Source organism: Lipophrys pholis (genome assembly GCF_963383615.2).
Source record: "Lipophrys pholis genome assembly, chromosome: 1".
Classification (NCBI taxonomy): Eukaryota; Metazoa; Chordata; class Actinopteri; order Blenniiformes; family Blenniidae; genus Lipophrys; species Lipophrys pholis.
In genome coordinates this window covers 38,525,447-38,546,766 of record NC_137635.1, presented here as the reverse complement: position 1 = coordinate 38,546,766, position 21,320 = coordinate 38,525,447, and the positions used below count along the sequence as shown (strand labels likewise).

Here is a 21,320-nt window from a genome sequence, read left to right as displayed (position 1 = left end):
ATCCAAAAAAATAAAGATTAGTATTCTGCTATAAATATATCTGTGTATTTAATATATTTCCTGTTGTGTGTTGGTCACTGCAGGTTCTCCAGAACATGGTTCACTGTGCAGACCTCAGTAACCCAACCAAGCCTCTTGAGTTGTACCGCAAATGGACGGACCGCATCATGGTGGAGTTTTTCACCCAGGGAGACAGGGAGAGGGACAAAGGGATGGAGGTCAGCCCAATGTGTGACAAACACAATGCTTCAATCGAGAAGAACCAGGTACACTTACATTTACTTCCAGTCTTTGGCGTGTTTAGGATGTGCAGAGGAGTCAATAACATTTATATCTGCCTTCTAGGTGGGTTTCATCGACTACATTGTTCATCCGCTGTGGGAGACCTGGGCCGACCTGGTGCATCCCGATGCTCAGGAGATCCTTGACACCCTGGAGGACAACAGAGAGTGGTACCAGAGCATGATCCCCCACAGCCCCTCGCCCCACCCAGAGGGCCCAGAGGAGGGGGCCCTCACCGAGGAGGCGTCGGCGCTCGGAGGGGGTGGTGGCCCCTCCTCAGCTGACAAGTTCCAGTTTGAGCTGACCCTGGAAGAAGAAGGCGAGTCAGATACAGAGAGTCCCCCTGAAGAAGAGGAGGGCTACACTAGCAGCCGGGGGCCGGAGCTCCGCAGAACTGAGTCCAGCGGGTTCAACCCAGCATCCAGACGGCTTCCCAAGAGGCTCACGAGTGACTCGGGCAGGACGTTTTCTATAGACTCTGAAAAGGATATGGCAGAAGACAGAGAAACAGATCAAGAGAGTGTGTCTGGGGTACCACGCTTCAGACTTGGCACATAGCACCTGTCAAAAGAGTTTATCTTTTGGCCTTTTTGTTTAACTTTTATTCATTTCTGTCCCTCTTCCTCTGCCACTCCCGTTGTCCCACCCCAAGCAGACACCACCTCTTGTTTCCCTGTGGCGAAGGGGGACAAGCGAGACTTGGGGTGGGGTTGAACATTAGCGCAGGTGAGTGCGGAGGGTCTTAGGAAGGTCTGCAGTTTGAGGCAGCAGTCACTTGCACTGGAGAGAGACAGCCGGACGGAGTCACTGTTCCAGAACTGACGGGAAACCAAGTTTCTGGCTGGTCCCTAGTATTCTGTGTCTTTCATTCAGACTTAAAGTGGATAAAGTTCTACAGAGACGACGAGAAGTTAGAGAAAACGTTCTTTTCTACCAGCCTGCCTAAGGTCTCCTATAGCTAAAGACAAATCTGTCTTCCTCTTTTGAAGTATTTTGTGAGGAACGAGAGGAAGTGATGAATGATCTTCAGAACACAACAGTCTTTTAAGACCTCTTGCCAAACTTTACAGGGACATTGCTGTTTTGCCTGCCTTTTTAGTTGTTCTTTTTTTTGTTTGTTCATTCTTTCATTCAGATCCATTCACGCTAAATGAAGATGCAGTCCAAAAGCAGTTTAAGCTATGTGATGGCGGAAAAGAAGCTATCCACAATTTTATGCAGGAAAGTTTATATGTAGCACATTTTCTGTGTGACTCCATCACTGGTGTACATGGACGCTCCTCTCAGCTGGTGTTGCACAACTCTTTGTCTCTTCAGTTCTTCTAGAGGAAGACGTCGATGATAGTGACTGAGCAGGCACTAAATACTAATCTCATGTTTCCATTTTAATCACCTTGAACCGAGATATTGTCTGTGACAAAACTGGTCAGTACGGATGATTGACGGTGTAGGAATGATATGCAGTGCAATGTGAATGTGGCGCCCCCTCGTGTCCACAAGTGAAACCGACGACCTGGCACTGAAGGTACTGAGGCGAATGAGCTGCAAGTGACTAGAAAAATACATTCAAAACTTAACTGACAGTAGAACTCCACAAAATGTCAGTTCCGTTGTGGTTTTGTTGCACATGTTTTCTTTTTTAGTTTCTGTGTCGTTTTTTTTTTTTTTTGTTTGTTTTTTGTAGTCACACTACTTTGCATTCTTGATATTTGGCACCTCGTTGATCAGTTTGCCTTTGAGTTTAGCACTTTGTGGTTTTGTTCACAGCTGGCCCTCACCATGGGTGTTTAAGGGCTTGAGCCAAAACATGAACACAGCGGAGGCTGTTGACTGAGACACAGCAACTATTGTAGACATAATGCAAAAACTAAATGCTAGAGCACAGCCACTAATGCATTAAACTGTCCTGTCAGATCCATTATCTTCAACAAATAATGTCTTTTACCCGCTAACCCGTCCACTTGCATTAAATACCAGAGCATATGGTTTGTGAGAGACGGATGTTAGCGCCGTTGTAACTGTAAAAACCCAGGAGGTTACCAGGAGACAGATCCATGTGCCAGAAATTTTCCTCTTTTTCCTCTCATTGATCAATATATCGCTCTTCACAGGGACAAAGTCAATGACAAAACAAGTGCCAAGCAAGCATGACACAACCCGTACTGTAATTTCCATTTTGCCGCTGGCTACTTTCCATCAGTGACTGATAAAGTTGGTTGATTGTAGCACCCTGTGTGCCAGTCTGACCTCAATGTCTCTGTTCCTTTTTATTTTTTTTCTCCGGTTCACACAGTAACAGCAACTGGTATTGTCTTAAAACAGTAGTGTGTGTGTGCGTGTGTGTGTCGGAGGGGGGGGTGAATGTGAATGAGAAGGTGGATTTTTTCTGGAGTGTTTGCTTAGGGGAAGTAAAAACAAAACAAAAACCAAAGCACTTTGTAAGGTACTTTTACAACAGTTCTGCGCTTCCAGTTCAGTTGAAGACGTAAAACACGACTGTTTAGTAACAGTTTCTCTTTTTTTTCTGTTGACAGAGAGTCTGGGAGATGGATTGAATTGCTTAAAGGTAAAACATTCGGCTAGTCAGAGAGATTTGACATGTTTTTGTTATTCTTTTATAACCATCTGTACAAAAATTTTTGAAATACATGACGTTGGCTGCAGGATTCAAAACAATAGCATAAGAAGTACTTACAAACATTTGCCTATGGTGAATGGTTTTATTCTATTACCATAAACCTTTTAAATTGTGTTTTAATGTGCGAATGAATTGAAAGATCTTTTTTTTTTTTTTTTTGGATGCCTTATTTTTAAAGTTGGGATTTGTTTTCGAGGTCACAGTTGTGTTCTCTGACATGCTGGAGTCAAATATGTGCAATCCTTTCTGTAGCCATGAACAGCATCGAATAGACCAACACTTGAGGATGCCTTCAACACTAAGGACTATTTAACATCTTAACCAGCTCAACATGCAAGGTCTGTCTTTCTGCATGTCACTTATTGTTTGATTTTGTACATTTTCCTCACAGAACTTTACGTACAACTTATTTATTATTTCTATATTATCTGTCAACAGCAACTGAGACAAACAGATAGACTTCTGTTTTTTTTTTTTTTAGTCTGACATTTAGTACTTGTGTAGGTTCATCTGTGAGAAAGTCAAACGGGGACAGACTTCAACTATTATGCCACTTTGTTTCCTTCTATATGTCTGATAATAACATTTTACATAGGCAAAAATACTGACTTCCGTTGTTTTCCATGGTATAAAACTGATTGAGTGACACTTTTCTGCTTGGGTTTTCAGAAGCATCTCTTCTCTCCTCCGTTTCCTCCTGTTCAGATCACATTCTCTTATGGGATCTCCCTGATTGTGTGCTGATCCCACACTTTTTTTTTTTCTTGATTCATAGCGACGGTAATATAGTCACACAGCCTCAAATGTCATCCTGCACCAGTATTTCTGTTCTTAGAGACTTTATAACTATGGGGGATGAACTGAGATGCTGCAGCTTTGACAATCCAAACTCTGCTGTTTAACTGTGGGTGTGTTAGCCCTCTCTCCAACTAGAACTGTATGCCTTGCCAATAAAGGAAAAGCTCCTCACTCTTTGAAGTGTTGTCGACTCTTTGTGTGAGATGTGCTGTTCAAGTAGTCGCATTTTGTCATTGTTGGCATATAACAGAAAACATGCGCTATCCAGTAGGAAAATAGTACAAAATGAGTTTTTAAGGTTGAGTTCCTGCATTAAGCACTGAAAGAGTTTTGAGCACTTTTATCCATATCACCATATCGTTAATAAGAGTTTGGCTATGACTCTGTTAAATGGCTTGTTGATGCCTTTTTCTTCTAGATATCAGTAAATGTTTCAAATAATGAAAGGAAGTTGTCTCGCATTTAATAACAGCCAAGCAGAAAGAGAAAAGAGCTAAAAAAAAATTAAAGAAATCGGGTGTAGTGGGGGAAACAAATGACTCCTCTCACATATCAGAGGTTGAAATGATGCAGTGGTGCTACAAAACCACACAAATCAATTTAAAGAAGTGTCATTCAAACTAAGCACATCAGAGAGACAAGAGGGATTTACACCTCAGGACCTTCAAGTGGAGGATGAGATGGGGGGGTGGTTACTAATCTTTTCAAGTTTATAATTTTATGCAAAGGTGGTTCATAATAATCTGGCAATCTAACATTGGTTATATTTGAAGATTGTCGATGTCTGATATAGAAAATATCTGTGGATCAGTTGAAAAATTGAAATAATTGAGTTGAAATTTAAACTAGAAAGCTTTTATCATTTTGTTTCACATGTTGGTTTGATGTTTTTGCTTCAGCAGCATTTACAAAGTAAGCACCTGACTAACCGTGATGGCACTAAACTCAATGTAGAGAGATGATGTATTTTACAGCCATATCAAAAAAAAAAGAAGAGGAAAAAAAACCCTATAGAAACAGTTCACCTATAATTTAATTTAGACAGTGAGATCTCTTTCAATTTGACATACATTTACAAACTAAAATATTTCAAGGCCGTTTTGTTGTATAATTTGCACTTACAATTTGATCAAAATTTCCTAAACTGGAGGCTAAAATCATAACAAATAACCATTTTTTGAAAATGCTTATGAGTTCAAAATAATACTTACTGTTTCAATAATACTCACTTTTTTTTTCGATGCACCTGCTGAATTATAAAATAAAACATATTTTTATATCTGGGGGCAAAACGACCGTGATTTCCCGTCTTCAATGAGCCTCACTTTTTAATCTACTTTTATAAATAATTGTGAATTAAAACTGCATACTCCAAGGATGGGTAGGCGTGGCTTGTGGGAGCGCTCTCTCCTTTGATTGGTCAAGCGCCTCCGTCAATCATCCTTACGCGCAGAGAGACGGAGGAGCTGCCGCTGCAGGTGTAAAGCTGGGCTCGGAGCTAGCCGAGGAAAAAAAACACATTTCGGGGTAAAGCCTTCGTTTTCTCCTCTTCGCGGGGCTGTTTTATCTATTACGGTGTTGGCGGACAGCATGCGGATCATTTATATGCGACGAGGACGGTGATTTGGATTGAAATTCTGGTCGCAAATGAGCAAAAGAGTAACCTTCATTTGACATAGCTGGGGATGCTTAAGCTAACGGCTGCCGCTGTAACGGGAGCTCCGCGAGACGCGGTACCGATAGATTTGTTTACAGCCGAGTCATACTCATTATCCGTCGTTTCACCTGGGTTTTAGATTGGAGGTAAAAGGTGTTTTGGTTTGGGTTTTTGTTTTGTACTTCTCAACTCTCCTGCTGGTCCAGGCTATTCTATGTTCTGTGGACAGGTGATGCGGGGTTGAGGCCGTGTCAGGGAGAATCATGATGAAATAACAGGGGGGTTTATTCTGCCATTAATGCACAGAGGCCGGCCAGATAAATGTTGGCTAACCAGATGGTGTGGGGTAATTGGCTGTGCGCCGCGGCTCCTCGGAGGCTCCTGCCCTCCTGGACGGGACGGATAGTGAGTTTAGCTGATGCTTAGCCTGCTAAGCCCTGCTACTTCCGTCTTCTTATCTGAGAGGAGGTGTGCATTCCTTATCCCACCACCAGCACCCACACCAGGCACAGGGAAGCGAGGGGGCTTCAGTCTGGGACCCATATGTCCTCAGATATTAGCCCATCACAGGTATCCTCTGATCGCATGATTGAATTAACCCCGACTGCTCAGGTGAATGAGACTAGTCATATCTGTTAAAAGGCACCTGTTGAGATCAACCAGTTTAAGAGGCTGAGTAACTTTATAGGTCATGAGGACTTTTTTTATAAACCTTATCCTGGCTTAGATCATGTATGGGTTTACATGCAGCACAGAAAAATCTGGTAATTCATGTTTCTGTAAGTATTTTGAGGTGTATTATGCAATTTTCTTACTAGTCAGTTGTGTTTTAAGCTTGAGCAGCAGCAGCACTTTGGAAACCGTGAATAATTCTGTAATCAAGTGAGACTTGGTTGTATGTATTCCCCATTCCCCAAATCCAGGAAGGGTACCCAGCATGAAAACTAGACAAGTCTATGATTCAAGCAGCAGTGGCTTGCTGTGGCGATTGCGCCATAAAGGAGGGGTCTAATCATGCCAGTAAAAAAAACAAAAACATGTCGTTCTCAATACACGTATGTAAACTGGAGTGGATCAGTGCTAACTATACATTCTCATGAAGATGTTGATCCATCACTCCTCAAAGGATGTTTCAGCCTCCAGATAATGTTTGTAAGAAATTTCAGAGTTTGATTTGGCTTTTAGTCTTTGTGAACGCGGGTCTTGTTGGAAATGCTTAAAATGTTATATCATCTATATATAAATTAAAAGAAGCACTTTATGTAACGCTAAATATGGCAAAGGAATTTTATTTTCCCAACAGTATTTATGTTGTCGGGTATAATTTGTGAGTCAGAATGTGCTTGATGGCTGTGAACTCTCCTCTTGTACAGATGGCGTCTGCAAATGCCACGTACGGACAGAAGGAGTCCTCGGACCAGAATTTCGATTACATGTTTAAAATCCTCATCATCGGCAACAGCAGCGTTGGAAAGACCTCCTTCCTTTTCCGCTACGCAGACGACTCTTTCACTCCGGCCTTCGTCAGCACGGTGGGCATCGACTTTAAGGTCAAGACCATCTACAGGAACGACAAGAGGATAAAGCTGCAGATCTGGGTGAGGGAGTGAACACATGAAGTGTCAGGAAGTGAGGTTAGAGGTGCAGGATCATATATATATATATATATATATATATATATATATATAATTCTCTTTACTTTTGACGTTCCACGTCATACCTGATCCCGCTCCTTCCTCCTCTTCCTTTATCTCTATGATCAAAATGCTTTGATTCAAGCGAAGCAGTAACATTTACTTTGGCTGCAGCTGACCAGTATTTAAATAAATAATTTTTTTTTTTAAATCAAACACACAGCTCAATCTCTGCAGTGTCATTTTGACAATGCTACTTTCTCAACCATTATTTTGATTTCATTCATCATAACAGCACCAAAGTATTATTTCCAGTTTGGAAAAACAAATTTCCTGGCCATAGCTTCATGTTACTTTTATTCATGTGGATGTTGCTGATTCAGCGCCCATGTTGTGTGCTTATGCATTTTGAGTTATTTTGAATAATGAAATTTTGTTGTCATGTTGGTTTGAAGCAGTTGACAGCCGGCAGTCAGACGATGCATGTGGAGGGATTGCCGGCAGTATTCACACTTGCGGTGCAGATCCCTGGTTCAGACCACAGGGAGGGGGTGGGGGTGGGGGTGGTAGGGTCTGCACTAGCATCTGGTTTACTTCAAACTCGTGTGTGTGTGTGTAACATCAGACCCATAAATGTCAACAAAGCACACGGTGAACACCAGTGCTGACGTATTATTCTGCAAGATAACTTCCACATAATGCTGTGGGACCTTGAGAAGCAAACTAAACAAGTGAAGAGATTGGCCGGAGATTTATAATGGGTGTTTGTTGTGTGTTCAGACTTTAAGAGCACCAGTTTCCATTTTCAAATATCTACTTTTCTGGAGGTTTCGATTGGTTGTGTGCAGATGGCAGCGTTCACACTGTCAGAAATAGACTGCGCTAACGCAGTAATCGCACCGAGATTTGTTTTAGTCACACATAGTGTGAAAAGTGTAAACACTCCTTGAAAAGCTCCTGGAGCCATTTGAAGCTGAGGGATGGGGCTTATTTGGCAACTGCAAACTTTCACTTGTTAAAACATTGGGGATGTTCAGGTGACCAATTTCTCTGTTGACTCAACCAAAACTTTTTGTCTCGCCATTGAATGGAGGAAACAAATGTCCATCACATCTCACACATCTCCAGGCTGTCTAATAAAGCACCTGTAATGATTACCAGCTGTTAAACCATCCTCTTCAAGTCAGAACCACATTTGTAATGTAATGGCAACACGCTCCACATGCTCCACATGCTCCACAAGGCCTGACCCTGAGGTCAACTGCTTATTGGCGGCCACACCAGAAGAATACGTAATGCTCATGGGACTTTCCCTTAATGTCATCAGGAGTTAAATGGAATAAGTGTCAAATTCCTAGCAGTGGTTTGGTGCATGTATGTTTTTGTTTTAGTGTCCTAACTTCTCCACATGTGGCCATTTCAGTGTAGACACTCCAGCCTGAGTTTGTTATGTTACTCAAACGTTTTTGTGTTGATGTAGGACACTGCTGGGCAGGAGCGCTACAGGACAATCACTACAGCCTACTACAGGGGAGCCATGGGCTTCATCCTCATGTACGACATCACCAACGAGGAGTCCTTCAATGCCGTGCAGGACTGGTGAGGGACAGCTCGTACAGATAGCACTTAGATGAGCCACAATCAGATTCTGCTAAAGATTCATTCAGTGTTTGTACAAGTATATCTTCCCCTTCATCTGGCACCTTGTGAAACCCTGAGAGTCGGGTGACTTTTCTTTCCTATTTACATGTGGAAGCTAATGCAAGCGGCTGCAGATTTGGAAATAGCTGGTGAGATCCGGTTTGTGCCGCTCACGGCCTTGTGTCCACACGCAGGTCGACCCAGATCAAAACGTACTCCTGGGACAACGCTCAGGTCCTCTTGGTTGGAAACAAGTGCGACATGGAGGATGAACGCGTGGTGGCTGCGGAGAGGGGCCGGCAGCTGTCAGAACAGCTGGGTGAGTCGGCCTGTTCTGGATGAAACCTGGATACCACGTGTCTGTTGTTGTACCTCTGAGTGATTATCTCCCTTTAACATGTCTGTGATGGTCAGGTGTCCTATTGGTTTTAAAATCTCTTAGGGTTTGTAGTAAAGTAGGAAATGGTTGATTTCTTAAGCTTGTGGTACTATGTCAGCTTTATATAAGATATATTATCGTGATTCGAAACTTCTTTTTGAAGAAGTTGCACCATATCAAAGGCATGCCAACAAGCCATACGAACGTAAGACTTAATTAACAGCATGTGTGAGGTTTTAACCCTGAACGCCCTGGAGCAACACTCTTGTTCCCCTCGCCTTACATCCAAATGTAACATGAGCGTATTCAGGATGATGACACAGCATCATAATCTCACATGAACCTCAGCGGACAAGTTGTTTCTTTACAAAAATAAGACAACCCGTATGAAACAACAATGAGTCATCAAACAGTATTTCCTGTTGTACTCCAAAAAGTGAAGCACATCCGTGTGCTGGACCGAGATTCTCGAGGAAACACAATAACTCACCAATCCACAATGGCTGGGATGACCTACAGGTAGAATGCAGGATTTGGTCCAGCAGGTAGCTCTTCTTTACTGGCTGTGGATGTTAAGTTAAGATCTGTCCTGGTTACGTCGTCACTCACTACCATCCAAAGCATTTAAAATTCTTCAAACAGATTGTTAAAAAAAACAACTGCAGCTGAATTCCCCCGAATTAAATTTTTATTGAAAGCGTACATATACAGTAGTCTGTTTTTCTTTAGGCAACCTGCAGAATCACAGACAGGCCAAATGTACCCAATGTTTACACGAGATGTAGTTTTATACTCTTGCCTACCTCAGTAGAAACGACTATAACCATATCAGTGTTTCTATTTTCCAAAACATTTTGCGTCTCGAGGAAAGATTCCTCATGTGCGATCCGCCTGCGCGCCCGCGGCCTTGATGTGCCTTGGCATCATGAGATAAATGGATTAAGCAGATAAGCCTCGCATTGAAACGGTAAGTGTAACTGCATCTGTCTCCGGCAGGCTTCGAGTACTTCGAGGCGAGCGCCAAAGACAACATCAACGTGAAGCAGACCTTCGAGCGGCTGGTGGACATCATCTGCGAGAGGATGTCCGAGAGTCTGGATAACAACGACCCCACCGTCACCGGAGCCAAGCAGGGGCCACAGCTCAGCGAGCAGCCGCAGAGGTCCCATCAGGATTGTGCTTGCTGAACACACACACACACACACACACACACACACACACACACACACACACACACACACACACACCCCAATACTTACATTGCTGCCCTGAACGCCTCACACCTTATTTTATTTTTCAGTTTGTAACTCGTGTTTATTTTCTTAAACACAGAGTGACAAATAGGCTGCTTAAACTCTCCACTCCTCTGTCTCCACCGTCCACATGAGCTGCCTCTCTCCAAAGATGTGCTGTCTTTTCAGATGTACCGTCATTAGGGTTTTTCTTTTTCTTTCAAGAACACAGAGGTTACGTGATGGTGCTGATTGAGTCGGAGGGGTGCAGAGCATTGAACAGAGCTCCAGCCCCCCCCCCCCCCCCCCCCCTTTTTTTTTAATCTCTCGTACACACAAACACACTGTATCCTATGATTTTATCATGAGAATATTTAACGGCCAGTACAGGCTGAGATCAAGCCGCTCCTTATCGATGTGTGTGTGTGTGTGTGTGTGTGTTTGTAATCGGGCTGAATTCCAACAGGTTGTGAGGGAGCGGCGTGCCCCCACCCCTCCACTCTGCCGTCCCACTCGGCACTAACGCCTCAAACCTGAATGGGGACCGAGTATTTGCAATCATTCTGCTTTTAATCCCGCTGGAAATCTGTTTGTTGCTGTGGATAGTTGATGTCTTTATCATTTAAAAAAAATTTCCTGAGTTGATCAGATGTGGTTTTAAGCCTGTGAATTCATCTTTCCAGAGTGTTTCTCTTCTTGAATACAGGCGCGTGGTGCATATCACGTTACTAGGACAGTGATGTTGTCGTATGTAAAATTTTGGGCACCTTGTTTAGGTTTGGGTTTTTTTTGTTGTTTTTTTTTAATCGTCCCGGCAAAATGTGGATAGCGGAGTGAGCTACTTTGTTCATCTCTTCCTCCAGGCCACCAGAGTTTAGATAATCAGTCTTGTTTTTTTGATACTTTTTGGGGTTTTTTTAAGGCACACCAGAAAAATCTAAGAATATTGGATCTCGTCACCAGATGGAAGTTTATAAAAGTTTAAAAGTCAATATATGTGCATTTTAAAATGTATTTATAAATATAGAGTATGAAATGAATAGCAGGGATTTGGGATGTTGGGTTCCTGTGCTTATATTGGGAGATGCATGTGGCTGAAGTCGGGTCCTGGTTGGCTCGATGGTCCCAAGGTGTGTGGACGCTGAGCCAGCAGCCTCCTCGCATTGTTCTGTCATCCGATGCACATAATGTGCCGCATGCTGTCACCAGGAAGACATGTGAATCATTACGAGCATCTCGTGTCTTCAAAGATATCTTCATCTGATTTGATTAATTTTTTTGTTTTGTTATTTAAGGCAGAAATTGATGGTTTTAAGCATGTTAAATGTGGAACTGTGAGTCTTGTTTCTCTTTCTGATTGCAAAGGTAAGGCACGTGTCGGCTGGTGTTTTCAGTACCAACCTTTTGTGAGTCACAAATGCTTTGCCACCTGACTTATTTATTTTGTATTATTTATAACTTAATTTATATTTTAAGGTGCGGTTCTTCCTAGATTTCTGCACTTGACTTTTTAAAGAGATGTTCAGTAGTATTTATTTGCTTCAACTGTCCAGGTTTTTAAAAAATAAAATAAATGAAATTGTGTGTGTTTACATTTTGAGATGCTTCCTCTCGAGGAAAAAAACATTCCAGAGTATGAAACTCTTACTGAGTCTTTAGTGGAAAAAAAATTCTTGTATTTTGACAGCCGTTTAACTTTCTAAGACGTCCCAGTGTAAATGCAGACTCCGCCCTCATAAATCAGCAGCCTCTGATCCTGCTGAAGGTTACCAACGCAGGTGAATGTACAGTTTGTATTTAAAGTCTTTATAGAAGTTTTTTTTTTTCTAAAGTTAAAGCCAAAAAATACCGCTTGTTAGATTTGTGCTGTCAAGCTTAGTTTTTTTTTGGTTGTTTTTTTTTTGACATTTCAAATAGGGATAGAGTTTTGTAAAGTAAACTGAATACACTGAACACTTCATTAAAAAGTGATTCTTACCACATTGGTTTTACTTGTTTGTTTGTTTTTTTTTTTCTTCTTTTCTTTTCTTTTGTTACTGTATTTATTGTGTTTTGCTACAGCTGTAAACTTGCTGAGGATGTAGGAATCCATACAGAGCGTCTCCTCCTCTTCTCTTCCTGTCAGTCATGATAACCCCTGTAAAAGGAACTTTCTGCCCATCAGGCATTCGTTGTGTGAATTGTGCTGTAATTCTGTAAAACCGGGTTTACTAAAAACTGAGGAGTCAATAAATAAATTGTAAAAGCTGGAATTAATTTGTTGTCTGAAACGACTTGTGTACCTTTTTATTGTGCCCAGCAGAGGGCACACTAATGTAATAATGTCTCGTTTTCTACCTTTTGAGTTGTTTGACCATCTATGGCTTGGTTCAGCTTCTCTACTGCTCTTAACACAACACCCAGTGTGTGATGTAGACGATCCTGTAATAACACACTGCAGCTTTAGTAATGTAGTGAATTTAATAAATGTCAGGCAGAGACCTGTCCATTACAAGGATACATAAGGTTTTTTTTCAGCACGTACACATACATTCATCAAAGTTTGGCGACTGAACAAACTACACAGCAGCCACCAATACAAAAATACAATGGTTAAAAGCAACAACACATGCAGTGTCCAATTAGAAAGGAAATAAGACCATATGTAAAATAAGAAATGTTTCAGTAAATAAAATAGATACATTTGTCATTGCTAAGTGCTTGTAAACAAGTAAGGCATTATATTACACGGTGGATGACAGCACTTGGTGACACCCAGGTGTTTGGTTGCACCCTTGTCGAGATTGTCCAGCTTACACACACAGATAAACGCTATCTCACAGCAGTCCAGTGGATAGCACTTTGCTACATGGCTTTACCTCTGCCTCAAACCCAGGCAGGCTTCCAGGACTCCAAACAGGCAGCAGCTCCTAAAAAAACCACTGCATGTCATGAAACATTTCACTTTCCAGTTAATCCTGCAGCTCTCGCCCAAGGCCTCTTTGTTTCTGCAGTTCAAATGTCTTACTGAACGAGGCCTTTTAATGTGCAGGATTGCACGAAGTCTCTGGCAAGGATCTTTAAAAAAAAATAAAAAATAAAATTAAGAATTGGTTACAGAAGAGCAAATGCCCCCTACATTGCAGGTATCCCCAGAGCACATCTGGCCTCAGTAAGCTTGGACCTGGTTTGGTAGGAGCTGACAGCCGCTGCTGACATGGTTCATCACCTTCTGCTTGAGCTGGGCCACTTGTTCCCGGAGGACGCTGGCCGTGGAGGCCAGCTCGGTGTTCTGCGTCTTCAGCGTCTTCACCTTGTCTTCCAGCCGCGAGATCCGCTCCAGTTTCCTCTTGCGACACTTGGACGCGGCTATCCGGTTCCGCAGCTTCTTCCTCTCCGCCTTGATGCGCTCCTGGTTGTCCATGTCGATGGGGGACAGAGGGGGACTCTCCCCGAAGCTCTGCATGTCCGGTACGGTCTGCGGCTCGTCTTTCACCCCGCCGGCCGACTGGAGTCGTGACAGCGCCGCCGCCGCCGCCTGCTGCTGCTGCGCGCTGCTCAGATGAGCCGGGGGCGGTGGGAATGGGATGGTGTCCGTGGAGTAGTTGATGGTGGTGGCTCCCAGCGGGCTGGCCGCGTAGCCGTTCAGGGTCGTGTACACCGGGAGGTCCGACGCCTGGAGCCCGGCGGAGCCGACCGCGTTGGCCGATCCGAGCAGCTCCAGTCGGTCCACGGAGACGCAGCCGGCCTCGCTCAGCTGGTTCTGCTTGTGCAGGTCCTCCAGCGCCTTCACGAAGCCCTCCGCGAACTCCTGCTCGTCGCTGGCGGACTTGGGGTAGAGAAACTGGGAGGCGGTGTTGGTGGAGGTGACCAGACCGTTGGACTGGATGATGAGGCGCTCCAGGTCCGGGGAGGTGAGCTTCAGCAGCCCCAGGTCCGGGGAGTTGAGGAGTCCGTCAGTGTCCCGGAGCGGGTTGGATTTAAGCTCGGAGTTCTGCTCTTCCAGGTTCAGATTAATGTCCTTCTTCATCATCGTGCTGTGGGAGTAGATGCTGGAGACCCTCGGAGTATTCACCACGGTGCCTGGATAGAGGCTCGTTTCCATTCTACACCCTCATGAGAGGGAGTGTGGATCGTTACGCATTAAGGATCGATGAACCGTCACTTCCCGGCACGAGGAAACCATCTGATCCTTGTTTTCTAAGCGATCCAACTTCCTTAATCCACGTTTATTTAGTATTTGTCAGTCTGTCAACGTGTCGTCCACCGGAGCTCTCGTGCCGGAGGGTCTCTGGTGCGTCTCTCTCGCGCGCCTCCGATATTGTCTTTTCCCGATGGCACGACTGCTATGCGCAGCGCCAGACCTCGCTCGCTTTCTAGCCCTAAAAATTCCATTATGTCACTCCAGAGCGCGGAGATTGGCCCAAAATGACGTTGGTTTCCGGTTGGATTTGAATAAGGGGCAGAGCCGGTCTTTATTGCCATGGAGACTTTAGGTAAACTACAAACAGTGCAATGCATTGTGGTTTGATGTCATAGCATAAAAAAGCTCAGGGTCGCCAAAAGTGAGCAGAGACTGGGCGGGGAAGGTGTAAGAGGCGAAGGCCAGGGAAAGGAAGAACACAAGGAACAGGCTCGACAGAAAATGTTCCTACAGTTCAGGCGTAGCGCCGCCACGAATAGAAAAGAATAAGATAGAATACAATGAGAGGATTACTGCACTCCTGCTACTCCTATCCTGTAGTGCTTTGAAGTAAAACTTCAACTCAATGTTATAACACATTCACGAACATAAAAATGATTAAAAACTTGTACTTTGGAAAATAAGGAAACACAATAAAGAAGATAAAAAACCTAAAATCTTATGTTGTTTTCCTTCCAATGAAATCTATTAGAATTGTCTTTTGTCCCAAAATATAGCAAACAATATCTCTCTGAAATCTCCCATATAAGGTCACTGTGTTCCATATTACAACAAAACCAGGGATTCTGACAACAAGCCGTGTCCTCGATGCTGCTGTATAAGACGTCTCGCAAATGTCTTGTTAGTGTTCTTGGTTGGCATGAGATAGAAAAGGGGAAGGAAACAGTGAGAGCAAAATGAGGAAACCGGATGATTGAAAGTAGCTTGTGGAAAGGGTTTGTGCTCTGACATCTGCAATCATTGGCTGCTGAAACAAACAGCCTGTGTTTTCATGGCTTTAATGGCTTGTGGTGGGTCTGGAGCCTCTTTACCTGTTCCACAAATAACAGCAGCTTTTTGTGTAATTGCGAGAGAGGAAACAGTGATGTTTCATTAAAATCTAAAACATATAGACATTAAATTAGTTTTTTAAAAAGACACGAATAGTGTAGCAGTGGTATTAGAACATAAAAAGAGTTCAAATGCAGAATGCGGGCATAGCAGTGAGCCTGTGTAGGAGACTACTGTATAATATTGTTATTCCACCCAGAGATGGCTCAGACGTCAGCAGACCGTCTGCATCAGCACCACACAGCAGAGGGCATCATTAGTTTCCATGGCAACACTGACACACTGAGTGACGCAGGCGGGCCAGAGAAAGAAAGGTGAATGGGTTGGAGGAGGAGGAGGAGGGGCTCCCAGTGACTGCAGTGCAGGTTGTGTAGGAGGTTGGCGGATGTGTTGTGTGTATGTTCGTGGTGTCGTTCACAGGCAGAAATCAGCGACAAACACCGGCTTCACAGCATGAATGGAAGTGTTGGAAGCATTCTTAGCTGAGGCCATATTCTCATCATTGTGTTGGTGATATAGGATGCTGTATCCAGACTCGTGAGTCATTTTCACAAGCCCGGGGTGTGGACACAAAAAGAGCTGCTCCTGTACGTGGCTTCATAGCAACACACTTAAGGTTTGTCCTCTAGACTCAGGTATTGAAGTGTGGTAGAAGTTGTGTGAGAGATAGTTCCTCCCTCCCCCGGACTGAGGTATGCTTTGATTGCAGCTCAGGAGGGAGAGGCTCGCTGGGCATGTTCAGGAACGCCTCGAGTCACACTCTCAACGTTACAGTGCTCACATTCACACGTGGGAGCTGATCAGCCACACTGAAGCAGCTGGTTGGGTGTAAGATGTTTGTGTAAGGAGAAGCTGTTTTTACTTGCTCCATCTATAACCTATAATCTATACATTCACATGCGTCCTGATCATTCGCAGTATCCTTAAAGCTTGAATTACACCCAGATCATAAATTAAATCTCCCAACCTTAGATCTATTTCCTGCTGTAAAGGTGAAAAAACGATTTTGTCTCTCGTCTTTTTTCCCTGACGTTTGTACTGAACCACAATGGACGGATGCATGTCCAATCAGTAGATGGCAGTGTGAGCCCTCCATGTTTGCGGTGGCATTTCCTTTTTGCTGTGAGGCAGAAGAAGAAAACAGCCAGCGCAGACAATCCTGGGATCATTGTGCAGGATATCTGATCCCTTTAATATTCACCCATAACAATTCCAGCCATACCAACTGAGAACAATGGCCAATAAGAAGAAAGTAGTGGTAACAGGTGAGAGGTTTTAATTGGTCAGTTGAAAGTATTTCTGTATTGTTGCTCCATTGCTGTTGAATCTCATTGATGGAGCTTTGTTATTCATGTCTGAGCTGCACAGCTTAAGTGATTTAAAATCCTCAGATCGCATCAGAAACGTGCTATGAAAAGTAAATACTTGCCAGGGAGCGAGGCTCGTTTTAGACCAGAAGTCTTTGTGTCAGCAGGTTTAGATAAGAAACATCCCTCTGTGTCTCCTCTGTGTGTTTACAACTAATGTTTAACTTGATGTAACCTTTAGACCCCGAAGGAAGCTTCAGTCCCTTTATCGTCCAGTTCGGTTACTTGTATGTGGATGAATGATAAGCTCATTTGCTGACTCTGATGTTATCTGCTTGTATTGTACATCATTACTGCGTTTGAATGCCACTATTTATATTTATTTTTTCAGGGTTTGAGCCTTTTGGTGACCATGCAATAAACTCCAGCTGGGTAGCAGTCCAGGTAATCACATATGATATATATTTATAGACATTGAATTTTTTTTTTAAAAAGCTTACAAACGCTGTGTGTGCTCACAGGAACTGGAACGATTAGGACTGGGTGACGCTGTAGATCTGTATGTGTGTGAGGTGCCTGTTGAATACCAGGCTGTTCAGAGCCTCCTGCCATCTCTGTGGAAAGAACAGCAGCCGCAGGTATCCACAGAAATACACGCCGCTGTGCACACAAGGCGTACAGAAATCCACGACTCAGTCCAGAGAAAGAAAATCTACTTTCCTCACTTCTGAGTTCTCGGTCCTGTGTGCAGCTCGTGGTCCATGTCGGTGTTTCTGGGTTGGCCACCACGGTCACTTTGGAGCAGTGCGGCCACAACAAGGGCTACAAACGTCCGGACAACTGCAGCTTCTGCCCGGCCTCTCAGTGCTGCATGGAGAACGGTCCAGACTGCATGAAGTCTGTCCTGGACATGGATACCATCTGCGGGAGGGTGAATGAGTCCAAAATGGGGATCACTGTGTCTGTGTCCAAGGATGCTGGAAGGTTAGTGAACTCAGTCCCCCGGGTAGGATGCTTCCCAGCAGGAGGCGCTCGCTACACATTTGATAGGATTACTGACCAGCTGTGAGAGAGGGTGTGAGTAATCACAGAAATGGGTTTAATATCCACACATATATACTGTACGTGCAGCTAGAAATTAGCCACCGCTCTTTGTATTTTCTCTGCAGTTTATTTTGTGACATAAGATGTAAGAATTTTTCAGACCTCGGTGTGCAAACATCATGAAATACATGTAAATACTTAAAGTGTGTGTGAAACTGTAAAATGAATATTCACATGACTCATTATTCTTGGCATGTGTGAACGTCTGATAAGTCACGAATGCATCGCTTTGGTCTATGAATAACTCCACGTCGTGGTGCTACACAGGCCTGTATTGAAGATAAACATGTCTGCTTGTTTGGCAACCTCAGTACCCCAAATTAAAAGTAATGCATTTTGATTTTATGAGTTTAATCTCAAAAATGTTTGGGAAGGGTTACAATAATGGGAAGGAGAATGAGTTTTACAGATTAAAACAAAAACACCTAAACATTTAGCTGAATTGAGTGTAGGTCAGAAATCGGAGTGTATTTAGAGCATTTTAGAGATACCGAGCCTTCCAGATGTTCAGATGGGCAAATAGCAAATATATTTTTGGAAGTAGTCTTCCTTACATACAGTATGTTGTGGAATGGGAAGAATTCAAAGTGAGTAAATTAAAGCTCACGTCGGACACTTTGGTGGTAAAGTGAGAGCGACAAGGTGGAGATCGTCATGTATTTAGCAGATTTGTTAGCGACGTAGGGAAAAAGGATGTAGAGGATGGAGCTGCAAGATATGAGGAGAGGAGGACGTCCAAAGTGGAAGTTCATGGATGCCCCGAGGGAGGAACAAGACCGATACAGAAGATAGTGGAAAAAGATGCCCTGTTGTTGTGAGCGAACATGAAAATGCAGAAAGAAGAAGAAATGTTGTCCAACTTTCAAAAGCTTTATCAAGGTGTGATGCAGAGTGTTGCCACATGCATTCCCATTCCCTTCGTTTCCACCTTAAACTACCAGGGGAATTTCATTCATGCTTTCTTTTGGATTGTGTCAGGTACTTGTGTGACTACACCTACTACACGTCCCTGTACCTGGGGCAGGGCCGCTCCGCCTTCGTCCACGTGCCTCCGCTGGGGAAACCTTACAGCAGCCAGGAGCTGGGGAGAGGCCTCCAGGCCGTCATACAGGAGATGTTGAAACTGCTAGAGGGGGATCACACGGAGGGTGGGGGCACGCCCAACAAGCTCTGCAATCACCAGCATTAACACCAGCACGACCCCTGATCACTGACTCCCAGCCGGAGTTCACTGCAGCTCACCAGCCTGGCCCGAAGATTTAGAGTCTTTGTTTAGCGTTACATTGAACACAACGGGAAACCAAAAGAAAGGTGGGTTGTGGTCCAAAAGGCTAATTCATGTTTTCAGATAACCAATCCTACTTCTTTTTTTATATTTTAATACTTTGCACAAATATTTCCTGTCATTTATAACCACTGGCCAAACTTTTATTGAATTCAAATTGACCGCGATTTAGTAATTTTTTTAAGTTTAAATGTTTAAATGGTTTGCACATTGATTCATCCTTTGTTTTTGTTTTTTTGTTTTCTTTTAAAGTGCCCTAACTTTTTTGGAAACGAGGGACAGACTTAGGTCAGGAGTCGGCAACCTTCAAAACTCTAAGAGCCATCTTGACCCGTTTCCCGCTGAAAAGACCACACTGAGGGCCGTAAAACCCTTTTGACATATAAGTAACCATAACATTGCATACAGCAAATACATTTTTTTACCCCTATGCCCTGTATAAAATATTATAGAGCATTACAGTGGGACGTCCGGGTTCTTGGAACATAAGTGTGAGCGGTGTTCCGTTCAGTGTCATTCAGCTGTTGTGGAGATCCTGATTATTCACTGTTCAGTGGATATTTGCTGCCGGTCTGTCGGGGTCAGCAAGAAAAAGTCAAGGACTTTGGTCGTCGTTCCTCCACACAGCTCGGCACAGGGAAGCTGCAGCAGAGGGGGCCAAAGATGTGCGGGTTTCCGACCCCTGACTTAGGTCATAATGCAGTGTGTGTGTGTGTGTGTGTGTGTGTGTGTGTGTGTGTGTGTGTGTGTGTGTGTGTGAGTGTGTGAGTGTGTGTGAAATTGCTGAATATGTCGCATCTGCCTTTGATCTTCCATGACACTGTGAGAATCAATGTAAACGATACTTCTAATACTTCTGTGGACTCATTCATGTTAATTATTGATTCATTATTATACTCAGATGCCCTCAGCAGACTTTAACATTAACTTTTGGAATCGCACTCTTTCTCTGTCACCCGTCAGTCTGTAGCAGAATTTCTCTCTTTCTCTCTAAACTCTCACTGAACCAATGTCTTCAGAACACGCCACCATTCCTTTGTGTTGCTTAGATTTTGCATCAGAAAACTAGGATGACCTTCAAATGACGAGAACATGCCGAAAATGTCAAGATTTGTTCTTCTCAGGGAAAAAGTTGCGCATGCAATCACCGTTAACAAATGTGAATTTGAAGTCTTTGTCCTGTGTATGTAAAATGAGGCTTTGCCAAGCAGAGCTCGTGGAGCTGTGTCGATTAAAGTCCTTCACACATGTGTACCTGTCCTCACTCGGTCGGTGATTTTGCACACGACAGCTACAATTATGTATTTTGAATCATTCATGAATGGGGTTCCTTTAGGTTGATACATGTTAAAAAAAAAGGCGACTGACTGCAGGTGATCTCTTCATTGTTTATGTGTGGCGGGCCGGCACCGACCCGCCTCCTCTCAGTGCCTCAGTTCAAGTGGAATCTTTAATACAACCTGAAAATAAAGACTCTTCACTGATATTTCCAGTTTCAAAATAATTAGGCACTACATGGATTTTTAATCAGTTTTTGTGTCTGTGAATTAACGATCACATTTTCCATTTCTTGAATGTGCGCCGCTTCACCCTGCATGTGGGTGCAGCACGTTTGTGGTCCAACAGACCTGCTGAACTCGTTCTGACTTGACCCACAGGAAGAATCCTCACGTTCAAATTAACCCAGGAATGAAGTCTGCTCACACGTACAGTACATTCAAGCAACAGACACAGAGGCCTTTCCTTCAAGGAACAAATAACCTTTCTCTCCTTATATACAAGGCAGCATTAGTAGTGTACAGTGGAAATGGCCATTTATCACATAACTCATTTTGAACAGTGAAACTAAAATGGATTTTAAATTATTCCATCAAATGAATGATGTCTACTTTTTGTATCAGTATTTCTCATTTTAACTTATAAGGCATGAAAATATATTCTTTTTTTTCTTCTTTACTGACTGAAGTCATTATGATCACAGTCAAAATGTTTGAAACTTTGTAGTTTATTTGTTGGGAGTGTAGAAATATTCTTTTTACATTTTGTAGATGTTCTTGAATAAGTACTTAATTGTTCTGGGTGTCATGATTTCTACATTTTGCATGTCTTTTTAGAATGTTTAACGTGTTC

The 21,320-nt window shown here is 43.3% G+C and overlaps 4 protein-coding genes across 6 annotated transcripts in view; 3 read left to right on the top strand and 1 right to left on the bottom strand.

The window, feature by feature from the left end:
* The window catches only part of pde4ca (phosphodiesterase 4C, cAMP-specific a), a gene marked incomplete at its 5' end in the record, with an annotated part of 47,685 nt that extends 43,789 nt beyond the window's left edge, over positions 1-3,896 (top strand). For both annotated transcript variants that reach the window (XM_080463976.1, XM_080463977.1), the window contains 2 exons: positions 84-266; positions 346-3,896. In XM_080463976.1, coding sequence (XP_080320102.1) covers positions 84-266; positions 346-840 — 678 coding nt within the window. In that variant the 3' untranslated portion in view covers positions 841-3,896. The remainder of the gene's footprint in view (positions 1-83; positions 267-345) is intronic.
* Positions 3,897-5,183: 1,287 nt separating this feature from the next.
* On the top strand, positions 5,184-10,428 carry LOC308120408 (ras-related protein Rab-3A-like). Its single transcript, XM_080481013.1, has 5 exons — positions 5,184-5,245; positions 6,749-6,973; positions 8,490-8,608; positions 8,845-8,969; positions 10,026-10,428. The coding sequence occupies exons 2-5, from the start codon at positions 6,749-6,751 to the stop codon at positions 10,214-10,216; spliced, it is 660 nt and encodes a 219-aa protein (XP_080337139.1). The 5' UTR covers positions 5,184-5,245; the 3' UTR covers positions 10,217-10,428.
* A 2,274-nt stretch (positions 10,429-12,702) lies between these two features.
* On the bottom strand, positions 12,703-15,054 carry LOC308109080 (transcription factor JunD-like). The gene has a single exon (XM_080462442.1). The coding sequence runs from the start codon at positions 14,343-14,345 to the stop codon at positions 13,410-13,412; it is 936 nt and encodes a 311-aa protein (XP_080318568.1). The 5' UTR covers positions 14,346-15,054; the 3' UTR covers positions 12,703-13,409.
* Positions 15,055-16,275: 1,221 nt separating this feature from the next.
* LOC308124456 (pyroglutamyl-peptidase 1-like) lies at positions 16,276-20,675 on the top strand. 2 transcript variants are annotated; one of them, XR_013936301.1, is made up of 6 exons: positions 16,600-16,759; positions 17,193-17,245; positions 17,323-17,439; positions 17,553-17,785; positions 18,884-19,216; positions 19,443-20,674. XR_013936301.1 is itself a non-coding variant. In XM_080487442.1 (5 exons), exons 1-5 carry the CDS (start codon positions 16,729-16,731, stop codon positions 19,092-19,094), a joined length of 645 nt encoding a protein of 214 aa, XP_080343568.1. In that variant the 5' UTR covers positions 16,276-16,728; the 3' UTR covers positions 19,095-20,675. The 2 variants fall into 2 exon arrangements, 1 of the variants encoding a protein (XP_080343568.1); XM_080487442.1 differs by having other exon boundaries at positions 16,276-16,759; positions 18,884-20,675.
* The last annotated feature ends 645 nt before the right edge of the window (positions 20,676-21,320 follow it).